General features: G+C 37.1%; 1 protein-coding gene across 1 annotated transcript in view; it reads right to left on the reverse strand.

Moving 5' to 3' along the window:
• Positions 1–19,707, reverse strand: part of LOC107661722 (DNA repair protein RAD50-like) — a 35,807-nt gene that overhangs the window by 14,885 nt on the left and 1,215 nt on the right. Inside the window, exons 3-19 of the mRNA XM_016451469.1 lie at positions 18,745–18,896; positions 18,265–18,450; positions 16,298–16,502; positions 15,917–16,045; positions 14,962–15,127; positions 14,382–14,575; positions 13,981–14,187; positions 13,560–13,742; positions 8,844–9,001; positions 7,955–8,130; positions 7,261–7,498; positions 5,619–5,808; positions 5,227–5,353; positions 4,350–4,543; positions 3,150–3,260; positions 2,881–2,973; positions 2,681–2,794 (exon numbers count right to left, since the gene is read on the reverse strand). Of these exons, the coding sequence (XP_016306955.1) occupies positions 2,681–2,794; positions 2,881–2,973; positions 3,150–3,260; positions 4,350–4,543; positions 5,227–5,353; positions 5,619–5,808; positions 7,261–7,498; positions 7,955–8,130; positions 8,844–9,001; positions 13,560–13,742; positions 13,981–14,187; positions 14,382–14,575; positions 14,962–15,127; positions 15,917–16,045; positions 16,298–16,502; positions 18,265–18,450; positions 18,745–18,896 (2,823 nt within the window). The remainder of the gene's footprint in view (positions 1–2,680; positions 2,795–2,880; positions 2,974–3,149; positions 3,261–4,349; positions 4,544–5,226; positions 5,354–5,618; positions 5,809–7,260; positions 7,499–7,954; positions 8,131–8,843; positions 9,002–13,559; positions 13,743–13,980; positions 14,188–14,381; positions 14,576–14,961; positions 15,128–15,916; positions 16,046–16,297; positions 16,503–18,264; positions 18,451–18,744; positions 18,897–19,707) is intronic.

A 19,707-nucleotide genomic window follows, 5' to 3' on the forward strand; every position in this document is an offset into this window, starting at 1 on the left:
CCTCAAATCTGGCTCGCGAGATCCACTTTCCTGCAGAGTTTAGCTCTAACCCTAATCAAACACACCTGAGTTTGCTTATCAATGTCTTCAGGATCATTAGAAAATCACAGCTAGGTTTGTTTGATTAGGGTTGGAGCTAAACTCTGCAGGAAAGTGGATCACGCGAGCCAGATTTGAGGATCACTGAAATAAGGGAACAGAAACCGGGGCAAAACATGACACAGACAGTCCATGATCCTGACAGTAGCTCTGGCTACAGTGTTCTTCTGCAAGATGCATGCAGTTTTATTTATTAACCACTACAGCGCTAAAAAGTTACATAGTGAACCTTTAAAAATATGTAATCCTTTGAAAACAGCTGCCACCAGAAGTCATAAAACAAAGTAAACATTTTATAATTGCAAATTAAGTAAATGAGCTGTGTTTAACCCTCATCCGTCCCTCCCGAACTTATAACAAAAGTATCCCTCGTGGGTCTAAATGACCCGAAGGCCAAAAATGACACTAATTTTTTGTTTTGGTCCAGAAAGCTTATATTGGTCCATTTTTCTAATTTTTTTTTTCTAATTTTTTATGTAGGTTTTTATTTTTATTTTATTCACATTCAATTCTGGATATTTGTATGAAAATTAGCATATTTTATAATTTTTTTCACCAAAAAAAAAACAAAACAAACAAAAAAGACAATTTCTGTATATTTATACTTTAAACATGATCATCCATCAGGACCTATAAGTCACTGATTGTCTCTGATGCCATCTGGTGGGGAAAAATGACATAAAATTGCATTTTATGATTACAGCCACTAGAGGGGCCTATAGAATCCTATGGAGATTCTTAAATGAGCCAAACAAGTGAAATCTTTAAAACTATCTCAAGGCTTTCAGATATGTATCAAAACATAAAAAAACTATATTTTGTAAAAAATAAATAAAAAATGAAATTGATACTGAATTTTAATCCAAACACATACATATTCATACAGTTTCATAAATATGTCAAGTCAAATAAAGTCAAGTCACCTTTATTTATATAGCACTTTTAACAATACAGACTGTGTCAAAGCAACTGTACAGCATTGATTAAGAAAATAGTGTGTCATTAATGCAAAATAACAATAGTAAACACTCAATTTTCAGTTAAAGGCAGTTCATAATTGAATTCAGTGATGTCATAATCCTATAAGTCACTGATTGTCTCTGATGCCATCTGGTGGGGAAAAATGACATAAAATTGCATTTTATGATTACAGCCACTAGAGGGGCCTATAGAACCCTATGGAGATTCTTAAATGAGCCAACTTGAGGCTTCATTAAGCTTTCAGATATATCTCAAGGCTTTCAGATATACATATCAAAACATAAAAAAAACTATATTTTGTAAAAAAAAGAAAAGAAAAAGAAATGTATACAGAATTTGAATCCAAACACGCATATTCATACAGTTTCATAAATATGTAATAAATATAAAAGATACATTTAAAAATATAAATATGATATGAACTCATTGGTCTCCACCCCATCACTCAAATTTAACTGCATTACGTACATTTTTTTTTTCAAAATGACAGTCATTTCCCAGCAAAAACATCATACAAGCTATAATTAAGTATTTCAATGGGAGGTGTGTGCCATGTGTGTGTTTGTGTGTGTGTGTGCCTGTGTGTGTGGATATGTGAGTTTTTTGTGCATTGAGGACATTCTGCAGTCTCAGCCCTTTGTTTGGGTATGCATCTTTTCTGGATTGTGTCAGATTTTGTATAGTCAAAAAAATCTAATAAATGAAAAAATGCTGTTTTTTTCTGACATTCCATTCATTCCTATAGCCGGGTCAAAATGAATGTAATACATAGAATCCTTGAATCGACTCTTTTTCTTGTGTGTGCTCCATGCTCAAATGTGACAAAATAAAAAAAAAAATTCCGCAGTTTTTTCGTAAATTCCATTCTTTTCCAGTGGCGGGTCAAAATGACACTTTTGATACTTTTTTTATAGCACCCACTTAAACTGCTCGAATTCACTCAAATTGTTTTTCATGTATTCCCGGTTCAAGTGTGACAAATGTAAAAAAGTCTCATAACATAACGATCAACGCTCAATTTTTAAAAAAATCTTTAAAAATGAGTTTTGGGTCAAAACAACCCAAGGGACGGATGAGGGTTAAATACTCCGCAGGAAATACAGATCCGATTGGTTATCCAGATAGAGAAGCCATTTGATGTTGCTAAGTGTAAACACGCCGTGTCCTGATTGACTGATGATCCGATCTGCTTGATCGGACCACAGTGATCGCATGTTAATGCCAAGTGTAAACGCAGCCGATGTGTGACCTAGAAAAAATGTAGAATATTAAATGTTTCTTAATCTTACATTAAACATTTCTGTTTCAACTTTTTCTAAACTTTTATTTCCAGGTTTAAATGCGATTTTAAATCCGAGATTTATACTTTTGGACATTGTACATGTCATCAGCCACCTAACTTCACAGGTGTGAATATTACTATAAATTTATGTCACAGACAATCCACTGACATTTCGATCTCTCGGAATGCTGTTAGCTGCATGGTATTAGTTTTTCAGCACTTCTGATGTGTACATGAGCACAGTATTAGAACTATATACACCAAAACATAGGCCTATGCAATAACACAAGCAAAAACACAGCAAGCTTTGCTTGGCACCTTCTGAGTGTCAATATCTTGTCGAATGTTGCCAATGTCTTTATTGATCTTGTCTCGCTGTTTTTCAGCCTCGTGTAGTTGTTTGTCCACCTCTTGTAGCTCAGTTTCTTTTTGCTAAAGAAATCAAAAAGTAAACGAAAATAAATGGAAAAATAAATTGCATATAGGAAACGAGAGCTAAGCACATAATTTTGTTGTACCTCTTTGTAGCTGTCCTTGCCCTCTTCTATGTACTTGGTAATCTCTCTTTCAAGGAGGGTCAAGTTTTTAACTTTTTCCTTGATTCCATTTATCTAAAAGAAAGTATAAAGCTTTAGTCAACTCTGATGATCAGCAACGACTTCATCTTGCATTAAAGTAAATATCCACAACCTCTGATGTAGTACACTGTGGTAAATAATTGCACAGTAATAAGAAAATATAAGTTGGATGAAACAAAACACTAATGCAAAAACAAATTAACCAACACCTTTTCCTGTCCTTCCTCCTGTTTCTGTCTCCTGCGCTCAGCATGGTCCTGTTTCTCCTGCTGGAGCTTCTCCAGAGTGGCAGCTAGAGGAGACACCTGCTCCTTTGCATCCTAACAGACAAAACATGATGAACACTACACTACGATTCAAAAGTCTGGGTTCTGTTGTTCAAATAATTATCTTATGGCCAATTTATTGGGTGAAATATTTAATATTTTATATAAATATTTAAAAATGTAAGTTATTCCTGTGATGGAAAAACCAAATTTCAGCATAATTACTCCAGTCTAATATGCTAATCTCAAGAAACATTTCTTCTTATTATCAATTTTGAAAACAGCCGTTTTTGTGTAAACTGTAATAATGTTTTTCAACAATTTATTTTAAATTGATTTTTTTGTAACAATGTAAAAAGTCTGTTCCTTTTTAATCAGTTTAATGCATTGTTGCTGAATAAAGTATTAATTTATTAAAAAAAATAAAAAATAAAAAAATCTTGCTGACCATAAACGGTAGTGAACGGTAGTGTATATGATCATTTTCATTACTTTTATGAATTTAAGTTTTACTTTGTACAAATTAAGCAGTGTATAGTTTTAGGGCATTTGTACTTGCTGGTTCCCGGAGTAGAAAACGAGATTCTATGGCAGTACCTTACATACACCCTCCAGGGTGGTACTGATGTGAATTGTGTCTTAACAGTAAAAAGATGGAGGGTTGTTGCTTGTGTGAAAAGCACGTTTGTGCCTGATTCTTGTAATTTTAGGGTAATTTACTGTGTGAATGGGGCATGTGCCTCAAAAGGACATGTGTGCGCCAACACTCCTCAGAACTCTCTACAAAGGAAGCCTAAGGAAGCAGTACATACTGAGGAGTATGGCAAGCTATGCATCACCTTGCCCTTAATACTCAGGGAACCAAGGTTACAAATGTAATAGGTCACTCAATGCTGCATCTGTAGCTGACACTGTGGGAACAGTATACTGCAATGCAATACAGTCGGTAACTGCTGGTTTATCATCCTGTGAAACACAGACTTCTCAGACTGACAAACATGAAAGACTGAATACCCGCTCGTAATCGTCAGACCTGGAGGGTGTTCATGTCAGCTACTGATGCACTGTTTAGTGAACCTATGAAATGAAACTTTTCTCTTTAGGAATAAAAAGGCACATTAAAGCAGAGTGGGCGCTCCTCACTCGAATGTCTCTGTGGAGTGTTTGGATCTCAGTGGAGAACTCCACACACTGCTCCTCCAACTGTTGATGTTTCTGCATATTGCTGGAGATCTGGAGCTTTTCTCCACGAATCTCATTTACACTGCTCCTCAAGGCCTGGATCTGCTCCTGCTGGTCCTGGATCAGCTTCCTCTTCAGCTCGATCTTACTGCAGGCTACACAAAAGGAGCAAATGAACAAACATCAATTGAACACAGAGTTTTAATAAATGTTAGAACTGATTTTACATTAAATACTTTGGGAAGTTGACAAGTCCTGTGGTGTGACAATAATACATGCCGTTTTTATGACTTTTATGAATTGAGGGCCCATCATTTTCTTATTTATCAAGATATTCACTGCAAAGAACTACTTAAAAAAATAAATAGTGAAGGCAAAGGTGATTACAAATATTTTAAAAGCTGCCATTTACAGTACCTAAGCTGTACACTTTCCCTTATATATTAATATAAACAGTATATAAGCAAATAACAATATGACATATGTTTAAAACAATGTACAAGGACTGTTTAAATATTTGGGGTCAATAATTTTATTTTAAAGAAATTAATATTTTTGTTCAGCAACAGGCACATTAAATTTATTTTATTTTTTTTTTGAATGGCTGCTGAAAATTCAACTCCACTATCACAGGAATAAATTAAACTTTATATTAAAATCAAATATTTTAAATGTAATAATACTTCACAATATTACTGTTTTTGCTCTAATTATCAACAAACAAATGCAGCCTTGGCGAGCATAAAAGATTTAAAAACGTACAGATCCTTTTGAACGGTAGTATATATTCACTTGAGATTCACAGAAGTTTTTATTCTACATAAACTGCTGAATGTACTGGTGTCCAGGCGGTGTTGGGTCTCTGGTTTCTCCTGGCTGACCTGCTGCATGGAGCGGCTGAGGTCAACTCCCTGCAGCCTGGCTGCATGTTGAGCGATCTTCCTTTCTACATCCTTCAGGTCAAGCTACAGAAAATAGGAAACATTTTGATTATGCACAGGTGGATAAAAATACTGCTTGTTAAGTCGTGACGTATTGAATACTGTTTCCAGATGCAAGTCTCTATAAACTTGCACAACAGTGTATATTTAATAAGAATCACAACACTGAATTATTCTGAGTGTTCTAGGTGATAATAAGACTTCAAAGTATATGCTGTGTTGTACTGATGTGCTGCATTTAACTGGATTGCATTGTCTGTGTTTGGACTAAATGGAAATGAGCTCACACCTGATAGCGATCCATGTGTGATATTTCCTGCAGACAGGCCTTGGCTGTGTCTTCCTCAGACATCAGTGTGCACAGCAGGGTCTCTTGCTCCTCAGTGTCTTCTTTTAGCTTCTCAATGTCTCGATTCACAAGCTGGAGTTTATTTCTGAGCTCTGGCAGCTCTTTCTCCTGGAGCTCCGCTATGGACTGCCTACCAGTACAGAAGATGGACATGTTAGAAAATTATTCATCAATATCTTAAGCAGTATTAATATGAAAATGAAGGATGAATGAAAAGGTAAATAGGTAAGTGGATGGATGGATGGATAAAGGGTTAAATAAGTAAACAGATGGATGGACAAAGGGTAAACAGATAGACGGATAGATGTAGGGGTAAAAAGATGGATGGATGGACAAATGTATGAAGGGGTAATAAGGTGAATGGATGGATGAAGGGGTAAAAATTCAATGGATGGATGAGTGGATGCATAATCAAGAGGTAAATTGGTGAATGGATAGACAGGTGGACAGATGAATGGATAAATGTATGGATGAAGTGGTAAATAGGTAAATGGATAATGGATGAAGGAGTAAATAGGTGGTCAGATGGACATAGGATGAATGGACGGGTGGATGGATTGATGAGGAGTAAATAGGTTAACGATTGGATGGATGAAGGGGGTAAATAGGTGAATGGATGGATGGATGAATAGATGAGGAGGTAAACAGGTGGACAGATGGACGGATAGATGGATAGCTGAAGGAGTAACTAAGTGGATGGACAGATAGCTGAATAAAGGGGTTGATAGGTGGACAGATGGATGGATAGATGGATAGCTGAAGGAGTAACTAAGTGGATGGACAGATAGCTGAATAAAGGGGTTGATAGGTGGACAGATGGATGGATAGATGGATAGCTGAAGGAGTAACTAAGTGGATGGACAGATAGCTGAATAAAGGGGTTGATAGGTGGACAGATGGATGGATAGGTGAAGGCGTAAATAGAACGACAGACAGATGGCTGGTTGAAAGGGTTAATATATGGACAAAAACGGAGTAAGGAGGATGGATGGATGGATGAAGTGATGAACAGGTGAAGGACGGACGGATAAATATGTGAAGTAAAAGATGGATGGATGGATGAAAGGGTAAAAAGGTGGATGGACAGATGGCTGGTTGAAGAGGTTAATAGGTGGACAGACGACTGGATGGACAAAAAGTAGGACGGATGGATGGATGAAATGATAAACAGGTGAAGGATGTGTAAAGTCAAAATGTATCAAAGACTTCTGCTTTCCTGTCCCAAACCTATCTTACGTGCTGATAGCGTTTCTTTAGTCATTCGGCAATCCTACAGCCTGAACCACCGTAGGGAAACCATCCTTACAGATGGATGGATAAAAATGTGAAGTGCAAGATGGATGGATATATGGATGAGGGGTAAATATGTGGGCGGACAGATGGCTGGATGAAGGGCTTAATAGGTGGATGGACGAATGAATGGACAAAAAGCAGTAGAATGGATGCATGGATGTAGTGATAAATAGGTGAAGGATGGATGGAAATATAGGTAACGTAAAAGATGGAAGGATGCATGAATGGAGGATAGATAAATATAGAGAGAATGGACAGATAAAAAAAAACAAAAAAACATTATTATTGCCTGATGGGCTTCAGTGCCATCATTTCATCACGCCTGCGCTCCTTCCTCTTCAGGTCATGCTCAGTGTTCTTTAGTTTGTCTGGGACGAGCCGCAGCTTGGACTGCATGTCATTAATGATGTCTTGGAGCTCTGCCTCTGACGGGAACACACGCTGACACACGGGACAGCAGGGCTCGCACTCCTCCGTCAGCTGACTGATGAACTGACTGTACACGGCTGTGGCACCCGCCAGCATAGCTGCTCAGAAAACAATCCAGAAGACTGAAAACTGGAGATGTTCTGAATTAGCACAAACAGGGTAATGAAACTGGTACAAACTACTTAACTTCAACTGTGTGGGTAACATTATCACCTACCACATTAGAGTCACCAGCATGCAACCTCATATCTACAGTTATTGCTGTACTTGGTAAAAAAACTGCAATATCCTGTCTGGTAATGATCAGTAATTTACTATAAACCAGGCCCACACGGAATCTTCATCTGCAAAATCCACAAACTTAAGCAGAATTCAAAGGCCATCATTCACGAAATGCGTCCCCTTGCCCTTGTGGGTTTGTGTATCATTTGGTATGAAACGTACATTAAGTCTGCGCCATTTTGACGATTTGCCTCCAAAATTAGCACAGCAAATGTACATGTATATTTGTGTAGCTCAAAAATGTTTGGTAAGAGCTGAACACACTTTTGTACCTCTCTGTTTGGAACACTTCTCCAACTCATCCTCCAGTTTGTCCAAGTCCGACTCAAAGTCCTGACTGCCGCACACACTGAAAAGTCTCTCTTCATAGCTGGCCAGCTGCTCTTCCTTACGTTTGACTTCTGCAGTAAAGTGAGTCTTCTTCTGTTCTCCAGATGCAAGCTCCTTACTAAGAATCAAAAATTAACATTTTTGTTCAAGAGTCTTGTTGTCTAGCAATGCTAGTTTACATAACATTTTTCAAGCCTGAAACAGTGCATTACAATAACAGGGCAACATGTTTAAATCCTAAAAAAATCACCACTGTTGCTGTTGTTCACACTGTAAGCTGGAGAAAAATCAAATATATTGTTTTTACTTTGGAAATAAAGCATTTGGAAAACTGTACATTCTACAACATTATTTAACATGTATTTTACTGAATTCGTTTTTTTTTTATGAACATTTCACATACACTACTACAAGTGCAACTCTTTAATATGAATTTTTAGTGATGTTTGTCTAGACAGCTTTATTATACCTGTCTGTGTAAGCTAAACGTCACCATTTGAATACAACATTGCGTGTTCCACTGCCCTGAAGATGACCTATTCCTCAGCAACCCGGCATCGAAACTACTTATATGTCTTCTTGAGAATATATTACTTAAGTATGTGGGTGGTTGTTCAAATGTCAGTATTTTCTGTTGTATCAAGGTCAGTGTATGTGCATGTGTCGCTTGTCACGTAGACGTTTAGAGTCTCTGTTACCTGCACAAAACATATTCCAACCTCACACTAAAAATCATTGTTTATGGCATTCTCTAGCTTATTCTATTCTAATAAAGAACTACTATTATACAAATGTTTGTAGAAAAAGAAATCATTAAAAAGTGTAACAGACTTCATTTTGTTAAGCCGGTCTCTGGTGGAGTTGATCTCTTTGGATTTGGAGTAGATCCAGTCTTCTAGCTCTTTCTTGCTTGGGAAGTGTCCCATCAGAGACACCAGCTCTTCATTATGTCTCGAACTGATCGTCCTCACTTGCTCCTCTTTTTCCATCTGGAATCCAAAGCAGAGATAAACTATTTCTGTCTGGCATAAGCACTGATAATAAAAACTGCTATATATAAGCATTTGCCTAGTATTTTTCAATAAATGTTTCAAATAGTGGCATGCTAGACTGTTGTCACAGTGTGTTCTGACTGAATTCTGAACATTTGACAATAGTAGTAGATAATTTAAGTATTCCTTGTATACAGAATATCTGTATACTGAGTAAAGTAAATTAATAGTAGTATTGAGGTATTCCATTCTGAACATAGCTATAATCTCTTTGCTTTTATACTACATTGCTTTAAAGTAGTATAAATACTAGTATAAACACATTTTCTGAAAACGTCGGTGCCAGAGAGCCACAGTCTGCGGCTCTCCATGCAGGACCGACGTTGGCCACCACTGATATATAGACATGTACTGACATCTAGGTGTTACAGTTATATACTGCAAGCAATGTGCAGACGTACTAATACCAGGGTTCGTACACATTTTTACCAATAAATGTCCATGATATTTCCATGATTTTTAAGACAATATCATGACCTAATGTTCCATTTTTTTTACAATAAGAATAAAAATCTGTTCAAATTTATCATAGCATATGTTAACTAAAACTAAATGACTATTAATGCTACTTGTTTGCTATTTGTTATAATAATAAGTACAAGCTACAACTGCACCAGACTTTACTCCACGCAGAGAACATATCACCAAACCACTGAATACTGTAATTTATTTAACCAATATTATCAGTTAAACTCAGGACCTTAATTTCGTTTTGGAAACTGTTTCAGTCTAACAGTAGTATTCAGGTACAAAAATATAAAAAAAATGGAATAAACGGTAATTTAAAAACAGCTACTTGCCAGTATGGTCATTTTGACATAATTTTGTGTGTATTTGGCCACTTAAGTGCAACAAGCTGCGAAAAATAACTTAATATGGTACTCGCAAAGCAGCTTTACACATGTGACTGTGAGCACACACAAAAACTGCCTTTGGAGTATGTGGATGGCTTAAAAAAAAAGATTTTAAAAAGATGTTCAAATGATACATGTTTGTGACAATGCAACAATGACCCAATTAGACAAGTGAGAGTTCTCTTGTATCACAGTGTGCAGCAGCTCTTGTAGTGCAGATGAAATGCACCGATGTGAAGCCACTTTGAGAGAGTGAAAGAGAGAAGGTACAGCTAAATCACTCACGCTGTTTTAAAATGACTGATTTAATCTGCCGGTCTGTGTGGATTTATTTACTATTCTAACCTACATGCTATACTGAATAAATTGTGCAGGAATTTCCCTCATTTTTAACTCGAAAGCTGCGGGAATGAGTAAAACAATGCAAACTATGCAATATATGCTCAACCGTGCACCGAAATTCAGGACCTGATTAAACATAGCCCAGTTCTATTATACAGAGATTTGTGAAATTCATTTCCAAGACTTCTCTAAAACTTCCTGGGTTTATTTATTTTTCCAAAACTTTTCCAGGCTCGGAAATTGCTATCTTAAAATTCCATAACTTTTCCAGGTTTTTCATGACCGTATGAACCCTGTAATACACATCTATTATTATTAAAGGGGTCATATGACGTTGCTAAAAAATAACATTATTTTGTGTATTTGGTGTAATGAAATGTTTAAGGTTGCGGTTTAAGGTTCAAAAAACACATTATATTCCACATAATGTACATTATTGTTTCTCCTCTATGCCCCGCCTTTCTGAAACGCGTCGATTTTTACAAAGCTCATCGTTCTGAAAAGTGAGGTGTGCTCTGATTGGCCAGCTATCCAGTGCGTTGTGATTGGCTGAATACCTCAAGCGCGTGACGGAAATGTTACGCCCCTTACCATACTGTGATGCCGTGTCCCGGTGCGATGAGACAAAACCAATAAAACCCATTACAAACGGGGCATTTGTTGTATCCAGTGGGGACATAATTACTGATTATAATGACTTATACTGTCTTTTACGCGCCGCATAAACATAAAACTATGTCTGCATTTGTGATCGGAGAAACGACAAACAACAAGCGCTACTCTACACTGCTCAAAACTCACGTTTGAATCATCAGTGGCAAATTCTTTAAATATGAAAACGTACTTTTACAGGCTGTGAGTCAGAAGCACCAGACTGTCCTTGCAAAGTTGGAATTGCCCCACTTTATAGAAACAGACACCGGCATTGTAGGCTACTCTCCCAGGAAACGGTCCTCATCCTCCATAAAATGTGCTGCACACATCTGAATATTCGGTTTGAACTGTTCTGGAACAGTGTTGTAAATACAACTTAACCACTAATTTCTAGTCATGTCCTCTTTTGGAAGGCCAAACAAAGTAGTTTCGCTTTCATAACGAAACACACAGCGTCTCCACAACATGGTGGCGGCGGCAGCAATAATACTACAGCGAGAATCAAAGTTACGCCTTCTTTCTTTGCGTGAACATTTGGCCGGCGTTATGCAAATCTTCCTACATCGTGACGTAGACGTGGAGGCGTGTTAGAATGAGCCGTTTTAGGTAGGCGTGGTTGACTCTTAACTTTTATAAAGAATATCTCTTTGGATTTGAGACTTTAGTCTTTGCAACTTTACAGATCTTCTTTATGAACCAAGAGCTTGTAACACTCCAAAGAGAAAGGACAAATTTAAATCGCATCATATGACCCCGTTAATGATTTTGTGGCATATATTATAGGGATAGTTCACCCAAAAATGAAAATTATGTAATTAATTACTCACCCTCATGTCGTTCTAAACACATAAGACCTCAGTTCACCTTCGGAACACAAATGAAGATATTTTGATGAATTCTGAGCGCTCTCTGACCCTCCCGTAAGACAGCAATGTAATTACCACGATCAAGGTCCAGAAACGTAGCAAGGAGATCGGTAAAATAATACATGTGACATCAGGGGTTCATCCGTAATTTTACGAAGCTAAGAGAATACTTTTTGTACGCAAAGAAAACAAAAATAACTACTTTATTCAACAATTCGTCTCCTCCGCATCATCCTGGCGCCATTTTGGAGAGTATCCACTGAACGTAAACAGCGTATGATATTCTGTGTCAGCTGCATCACACGGATGCATTGTTTTAGTTCAAACCAAAGCGAAAACATCGTAGAAAACTTATCCATGTTTTTACATTTTACTTTAACAATTTACTGTAAAAAAAAAACTAAAAACATTAGTCAAGTAATTTATAAAGCTATGCTAAAGTTATGCATTTAAAGCTATGCTATAAAGCTATGCATTTATAAAGCTAAGCTATCTAGACCACTGAATCTAGATCTGTCTCTGTCAGAAAGAGATGCATTAACGAAAACACTAGTGTGCTATTTATCGAGGCTATATCTTTAACACCAAGCATTTCTGCAGACTCTGTTGATCTCCTCCTTGATTCTTTTAACTCAAAAGTTAAGAATGTTATTGATGACATTGCTCCTGTGAAAGTCAGCAAGAAGACTGGCAGACAGAAATCAGCTTGGAGAAAATCAACAGCAGTTCAGAGTATGAAAAGTCAATGCAGAAAAGCTGAGCGGATGTGGCGGAAGACGAAACTTGAAATTCACTATAGCATCTATAAAGACAGCCTTCATGCTTTCAATGTGGAACTAGGCAAAGCTAGACAGTCACTCTTCTCAAACCTTATAAACAGTAACTTAAACAACACTCGCACTCTTTTTGCTACTGTTGAGAGACTGACAAACCCCCCAAGTCAGATTGCCAGTGAAATGCTCTCCGACAGCAAATGCAATGAGTTTGCTTCCTTCTTTTCGGAGAAGATCAATAATATCAGGAAGGCGATTAGCAAGCTGTTTTGTTTCCAGTCAAGACTTGGAGAAACTTGTTCATACCTTGATCACCAGCAGGGAGGACTATTGTAATGGTCTTCTCACCGGCCTTCACAAGAATGTGTATACCATTGTGTATGAAATGTGCTATATAAATAAACTTGCCTTGCCTTATTAAGCTATGCAAATATAAAGTGTTATTTTAAAAGCCGGTGCAGTAAAACCTGTTTAAAAAGAGTAATATTGTTAGACAGTTAACTCTAGTACGTAGCCCAAATTTTAACTTTAAAGCATCGTTTATGTGGTCAACAGTAATAATATGTGCAAGTTCAAGTGCAAGAGTCCATAAAACACTGGTATGGTATTGATACGGTATTGTTCAAAATTAGGGTTTCGTTAGTTTATTACCACTAGTATAAAGCTTGCAAGTATTTTCTTAGCAATATGCCGTTTACACTAAGTGAAAATAGCGATAGATTCTATTTACACTATGTAAAAGTAGCAGTATTTTCTTAGCAATAATTGTAAAAAGTAGTTAGATCCTATTTATACTTATAAATAAATAATTCTAAAGTTATAAATAGGCTTGTTTCTTTCATTGTGCACTATTATTAGCTGTATCCTGGATGGTTTTTGTTAAGGTCTTGCTGTTCAGATGTGTTATTGCCCAAAGACATTTATTTTATGTTTGTTATATTTGTTTTTGCCATTAAAGTGGGGACTGGCCACTAATGGACAAAAGAGTGATGGTATGTGAGCTCACCTTGGTCTTCTTGAGCATGTCCATCTGTGTGCGTGCCGCGGTATGTGTGTTGAGTAATTCCATCTCCTGGTCTAGCTTGCGCTGGGCCTGATCCAGTTCAGTTTTCTCCTTCTGTAGTTCAACTACCTCTACCTTTAGACTGTCCACCGTACAGGCCTGTACGGCATTATCAAGCTCACGCTCCTATGAACACACACTTTAAGAGATATATCTAAAAGCAATACAGGTGCCACTGATGTTAGTTCTGTTAGATGCAGATTAGTCAGACATTTATATTTGTTTTTCGTTTTACACATTTATTTTCAAATTTAGCCAATTTAGTTAAGGAATCAGTTGAGGAAAACAACAGAACATTAATACAAATACATCTGCATGCTCAAAGGAAGTCATGCGAGGTGTAGTGCAGTAGCACAGGCCTAACCGCTTTCTGAAGTTCAGTTTCTAGCTCCTGTAGTCTGCTTGAGGAGCCCTCCAGTCTTTGGAGGTCAAACTTGATGTTTTTCAGTTCCTGTTGTTTCTTGGCCTGTATGTCTCTCTTCAGCTCAATGGTTCTCTCTAGACCTGTCTTTTTATCTCGGAGATCATCGATGCTTTGCTGCTTCTGTGCCTCTTTCTCCTGCATATCATGCTGAAAACAAATTAAGAAATGATTATTAAAAAATGGCAACATGTTAAAATACTAATATTGAACTTATAACTGATAAATAAAAAGTTGTGTGCCTATCTGATTATATTATTTTCTATATTGACTTTCTGTTAAGCACTAAATAAATAAACACAATGATATAAAATATAGTTAGTTACTATAAAGTGTTACTTTACCATAGTTTGGTTAAGGGCCTCTGTGTCCTGGTCCAGTCTCTCTTTGACTTGTCTGTGGAAGCTCTGGAGCTGTCGCTCATTAAGAGTGGTCCGGTCATAACCCTCCAACTCCAGGAAAGATGCTAAACTCTTGACCTGGGTGACCCTCTTTTTAATGTTTTGTGTGTGTCTATCTGCCTCCAACTGCAGACGGCCTTCAAACGAACAAAAAATTATGATGAACAGCTCTTAGAAAGAATAAACTTCATATGTGCTGCTAAAAAGCAATATGAGCAAAATTACTTGGCCACATTCAAGTGCTTGTGTGTTTAATGTGGTTAAAAAAGTGTTTTTTTTGCCATTAAATCAAAGATGTAATGAACAGATATTCATTGGTTGCAACCTCCCAAAAAAAACCTTCCTCTGACTTGCAAAAGCAAGTAGCAAATCATGGTTTTGCCAGGCTGTGATATAAACTAAAAGGACATCATTTTTCTTCTAGTGATTTTTAAAAAATATTAGAATCAACTAAACCATTTGAGGATATTTAGAGAACCAACACATACATCAATCACTGATGCATAAAGGGAAATCTGACTACCTTGCTCAACTAGCAGGTCAGATTTGATGCAGTTCATCCTCTGGCACTCTCGGCCGGCACGTTCAAGATCATGCTGGCACTCCGCAAGTCTCCGTTCCTTCTCCTTCACATTCCTCTGGTGGTTCTGATACATGTCCTGCAGCTGATCATCTGTGCCATGGAACACCTAAAACAGCACAACACAGAGTCAGGGTTCCTCAATGAATGAACAAATGGTGTGGCGCAAGGCTTTGTCTTAGGCCTCTTGTTTTTGGGATATACACGCTCCCTTTAGGTGATATTTTTAGAAAACATGGTATTAGTTTTCATTGTAATGCAGACAACAAACAATTTCTCCAGACAAGAAGGTATAAATAATAGTTTAAAGTGACGTAACGTGTGGCCAAGTACAGTGTCCCATACTCGGAATTGCTCTGCATTTAACCCATGCATACACAGAGTGCATACACACAGCAGTGAGTAGTAGTGGGGCAATTGGGTGTTTGGTGCCTTGCTCAAGGGCACCTCAGTTGTGGGTACTGAAGGTAGAAGAGAGCGCTGTACATTCACTCTCCCCATCTACAATTCCTGCTGGTACTGAGACTTGAACCTGCAACAATTCTGAGTCTCTAACCATTAGGCCATGACTGCCAATATATATTGTTAATATTAACTAGTAATAAATAAGTGTCTCTGTTTTAGTATAATTTAAAGACACAGAAGAAATCTTTGAGGAGAGAAAGAGACAACTTGAATAGAAAGATGAGCTTGCAAAAGCTAACCCCTTGTTTCACCATAAAATGAAAAATGTCATAAGTATACCAAAAACATCCATTACTGAACATCCTGTGCATGTTTTCTGTGCAAAACACTTCCTGTGCTTTCAGATGATCATTATCTAGCATTTATGACTAATACGGATAGTAGTGAAACTTTCATAACTGATGACATGTTTTTGTTTTTTTTCTTTGGTTACCTGTTCCATCTTTTCCTCTAGTTCCCGGTTATCATCCTCCATCTGTTTCTTCCTGCTGTCCAAAGCTTTGATGTCAATATCCAACTTCATCACTTTGCTGAGGCTACTGTCTATGTCATTCATTCGATTCTGAAAATATGAGGAAAGTGTGTTTGGAGAATATGCATAAGCCTTTGGGTTGAAATTGAACTGTGGTATATGCTGTGACTGGTACCCTAATCTGCATTACAATCACCTACATTAAATACATTTTTAAAAATTAATTTTCCAAAACAATGAACTGCCACAGACCTAAAAAAAATAAAAAAAATAAAAAATCCCATGGCATTTAATCTTTCGAGTCATCATAAAAATTGGTGTCACAAATTCTTTGTATCTCACCTCCAGTGGGTCTATCTGACTTTCGATGCGTTGGACACTTTCTTTAGAGGAAACCAGCTGAGCCTCTTTAGTGGACAGCAGCTCTCTAATCTCTTGGGCTTTATCTTTGTTCTGTTTCAGGTACTTGAGCTCCGTCTGGCAGGTTTTGACAGTGCTGGCCTGCTTCATCCTCAGTGCCCGCAGGGTCTCCAATACCTTAATGTACCTTCAAACAAAGGTTTTTGGTTATTTCCAGGCATTTATCCGTGATGCTACCTTAATATGTGTAAAAGACAACATACGAAAAATCAATGGTAAAGAAAAGTAACTGAATAACTACAAATTTAGTTTAGTAGGGTTTTAACAAATAATTAGTTTCAGTTAGGCTGCTCAACAATTTATTTGTATGGATAATTAAAAATATATAATTAGTGGGGTTTCACCAATCTTTTAGTTAGGCTGCTCAACAATATATTTGTATGGATAATTAAAACGATATAATTAGTGGGTTTCACAAATTAATCAAAGACTGAATCCACTGAATGTCCACTGTTTCAGTTGTAGCTAAGCAAAGAATTACTATCTCTCCAATAACACATTAATAAACACTCATTTAGCGCCACCTACTGGTGTAAGAGCATTTACAAAACATACTGTATATTGTGTAGATATTACAGCAAGCACCATTTTCCCTAGATCTTTTGAGATTAAATGGCTTGGTGAACACATACAGTAAATTTCCCCCCAAAAAACAAACAAACAAACAAACAAAAAAAAACATTATTGATAAGACAAAAATAAGAAAGCAGAGAATGTAAGCAGAGATGATGTAAAATGAAAAACTAAAATATGATGCAAATTGTAGACCTTAGGGGGGAACAAATTTATATGTGACCCTGGACCACAAAACCAGTCATAAGTAATCAAAATTACTGATTTTTTTTTTCATTAGGATATTAAGTAAAGATAATGTTCCATGAAGATATTTTGTAAATTTCCTACCATAAATACATGAAAACTTAATTTTTGATTAGTAATACGCATTGCTAGGTCTGTCACGATAACTTTTTGTTGTGCGATATATTGCCCCAGAAATAATTGCGATAAGCGATATTATTGTCATTTTAAAGACCATTTTATGCCACTGAATATATAATCATAATGTAACAGCATAATAATGCAAGAAGGCCTACACACTTCCAAATGACAACAAACTTTACATTTTTTGGAATATTTAGATCATGGAAATTAAGTATCAAAATATTAGATACCTTAAAGAACTTGAATAAATAGTAAATAAACATTTTCTAACAAAAAGTGCAAAGTAACAAGTAGAAAAAAAGAAAAATGCACAAAGAACTTGTATGGCGATTTTTACATCTGCAGATTTTTTCCTGACCTTCTTTTCTCTGTAAATTAAGAGTGCACACTATTGCTGAAAAACACAATCACTACTTAGCAGTCAGATGTCTGTATGCACAAAGGCACAGATCCCTAAACAAGACCATATCTGCAGATGAAACTTTTTTGTAGAAGCATCTTTTCATTATGTACGAGAAGCTGCAAAAGACACAGGTGCAAATGGAATGTACAAAACATGGTGACATTCATTTTTAAGTAAATATAATGGGCGATATATTGCGTCACCAAAAATTACACCAAGGTCATGTACATATATTGCGCGATAAGTCGATATATTGATTATTGCGACAGGCCTACGCATTGCTTCATTTGGACAACTTTAAAGGTGATTTTCTCAATATTTTATTTTTTTAGCACCCTCAGATTAGATTTTCAAATAGTTGTATCTCGGCCAAATATCCTAACAAACCATACATCAATGGAAAGCTTATTTATTCCGCTTTCAGATGATGTATAAATCTCAATTTCAGAAAATTTGACCCTTATGACTGCTTTTGTGGTCCAGGGTCACATATGACTGAGCGACAGAAGCTTCAGTGAGAAACCTGTTGTCCAGATCAACATACCTTGTGGCTGAGAAAATGTCATCAAACTTCTGCTTGAGGGCCTTTCCTTCACTGAGAGGCCAGTTGGACTCCTCTTGGTGGCAGAAGATGACATGGTTGATAACAGCCTTGGAGACGCCCAGTGCTGAGATCATCTCACGGTCCATTTCAGCACATTTATGGATCAGGCTCACTTTCTTTCCGTGCCTGACAGCAAGAGAGCTCAAGACATATTAATGCCAAACAAGCAAATGTGGTCCTTCAGACAGGGACCATAATGTACAAATTTCACCATTAATAAAAATAGCAAATGTTTCTTGAGTGGCAAACATAACACTGAAGACTTAAGTAATGTCTGCTGCAAATTCAGCTTTTCAATCACAGTATTTGTAATCAAATAAGTGAAGCCTTGTGAACATAAGAGACCATTTAAAAATAGTTTTAAAAACCTTACAGATGCCAAACTTTTAAACAGTTGAGTATGACACATGTAAAACCTACTTGAATCTTTTAATGACACCCTCAAGGGTTTTGAACTCCGTTTTCTTGCCCTTCTGTGTGCTTTGCATAGACCTCTGGACATCCAAAGGATCGCCATTCACGTCTATAAACTGGAGTCTGATCTGTGCCTGTACATCCGTCTCATGGGCATCCTACAACAGACCAACATTAGCATTAACACACGTAGTTTTTGTTCGTTTTTGTTCACACAAAGAACAATAACTAAGTTATACAAAATAGTTGTATTAAAAGAATAGCAGAGTACACACCACAACTAAAACGTTGATGAGTGATACAAACATTGACAGCCGACCAGAACCCTTCCTGCTTTAAAGAGCTCTAGCATTTAAAGTGACTGTTTAAAACAAACAGATCTATATTGTGCATTGGTGTGGATGCTAATAGTTATCATTCTTGGTGGGAAAGGGCCTTAAAGGGATAGTTCACCCAAGAATGAAAATGTGATGTTTATCTGCTTACCCCCAGGGCATCCAAGATGTAGGTGACTTTGTTTCTTCAGTAGAACACATTTGATGATTTTTAACTCCAACCGTTGCAGTCTATCAGTCGTATAATGCATGGCAATGGTAACAAAATCTATGAGAGTAAAAAAAACATGCACAGACAAATCCAAATTAAACCCTGCGGCTCGTGACGACACATTGATGTCCTAAGACACGAAACGATCGGTTTGTGCCAGAAACCGAACAGTATTTATATCATATTTTTCCTCTAATACACCACTATGTCCAACTGTCTTTGGGCACGCGCGCGCACGGCATCCAGTGCGTGAGGTGTGTGCGCGCTCTGGCGTAGTTTACGCAAGCGCCGGAAGTGATCTCTCGCGCGTATACGTCACTCATTGGTTACACAGTGCACAGTCATTGTAGGTACGACGGCTAATCAAAATGGTACGTACTTGCGCTTATCCGGATTGTTCAAACCGACTTAAAACTAAAAGAT

Source organism: Sinocyclocheilus anshuiensis, unplaced genomic scaffold (genome assembly GCF_001515605.1).
Source record: "Sinocyclocheilus anshuiensis isolate Anshui unplaced genomic scaffold, SAMN03320099.WGS_v1.1 scaffold207, whole genome shotgun sequence".
Classification (NCBI taxonomy): domain Eukaryota; kingdom Metazoa; phylum Chordata; class Actinopteri; order Cypriniformes; family Cyprinidae; genus Sinocyclocheilus; species Sinocyclocheilus anshuiensis.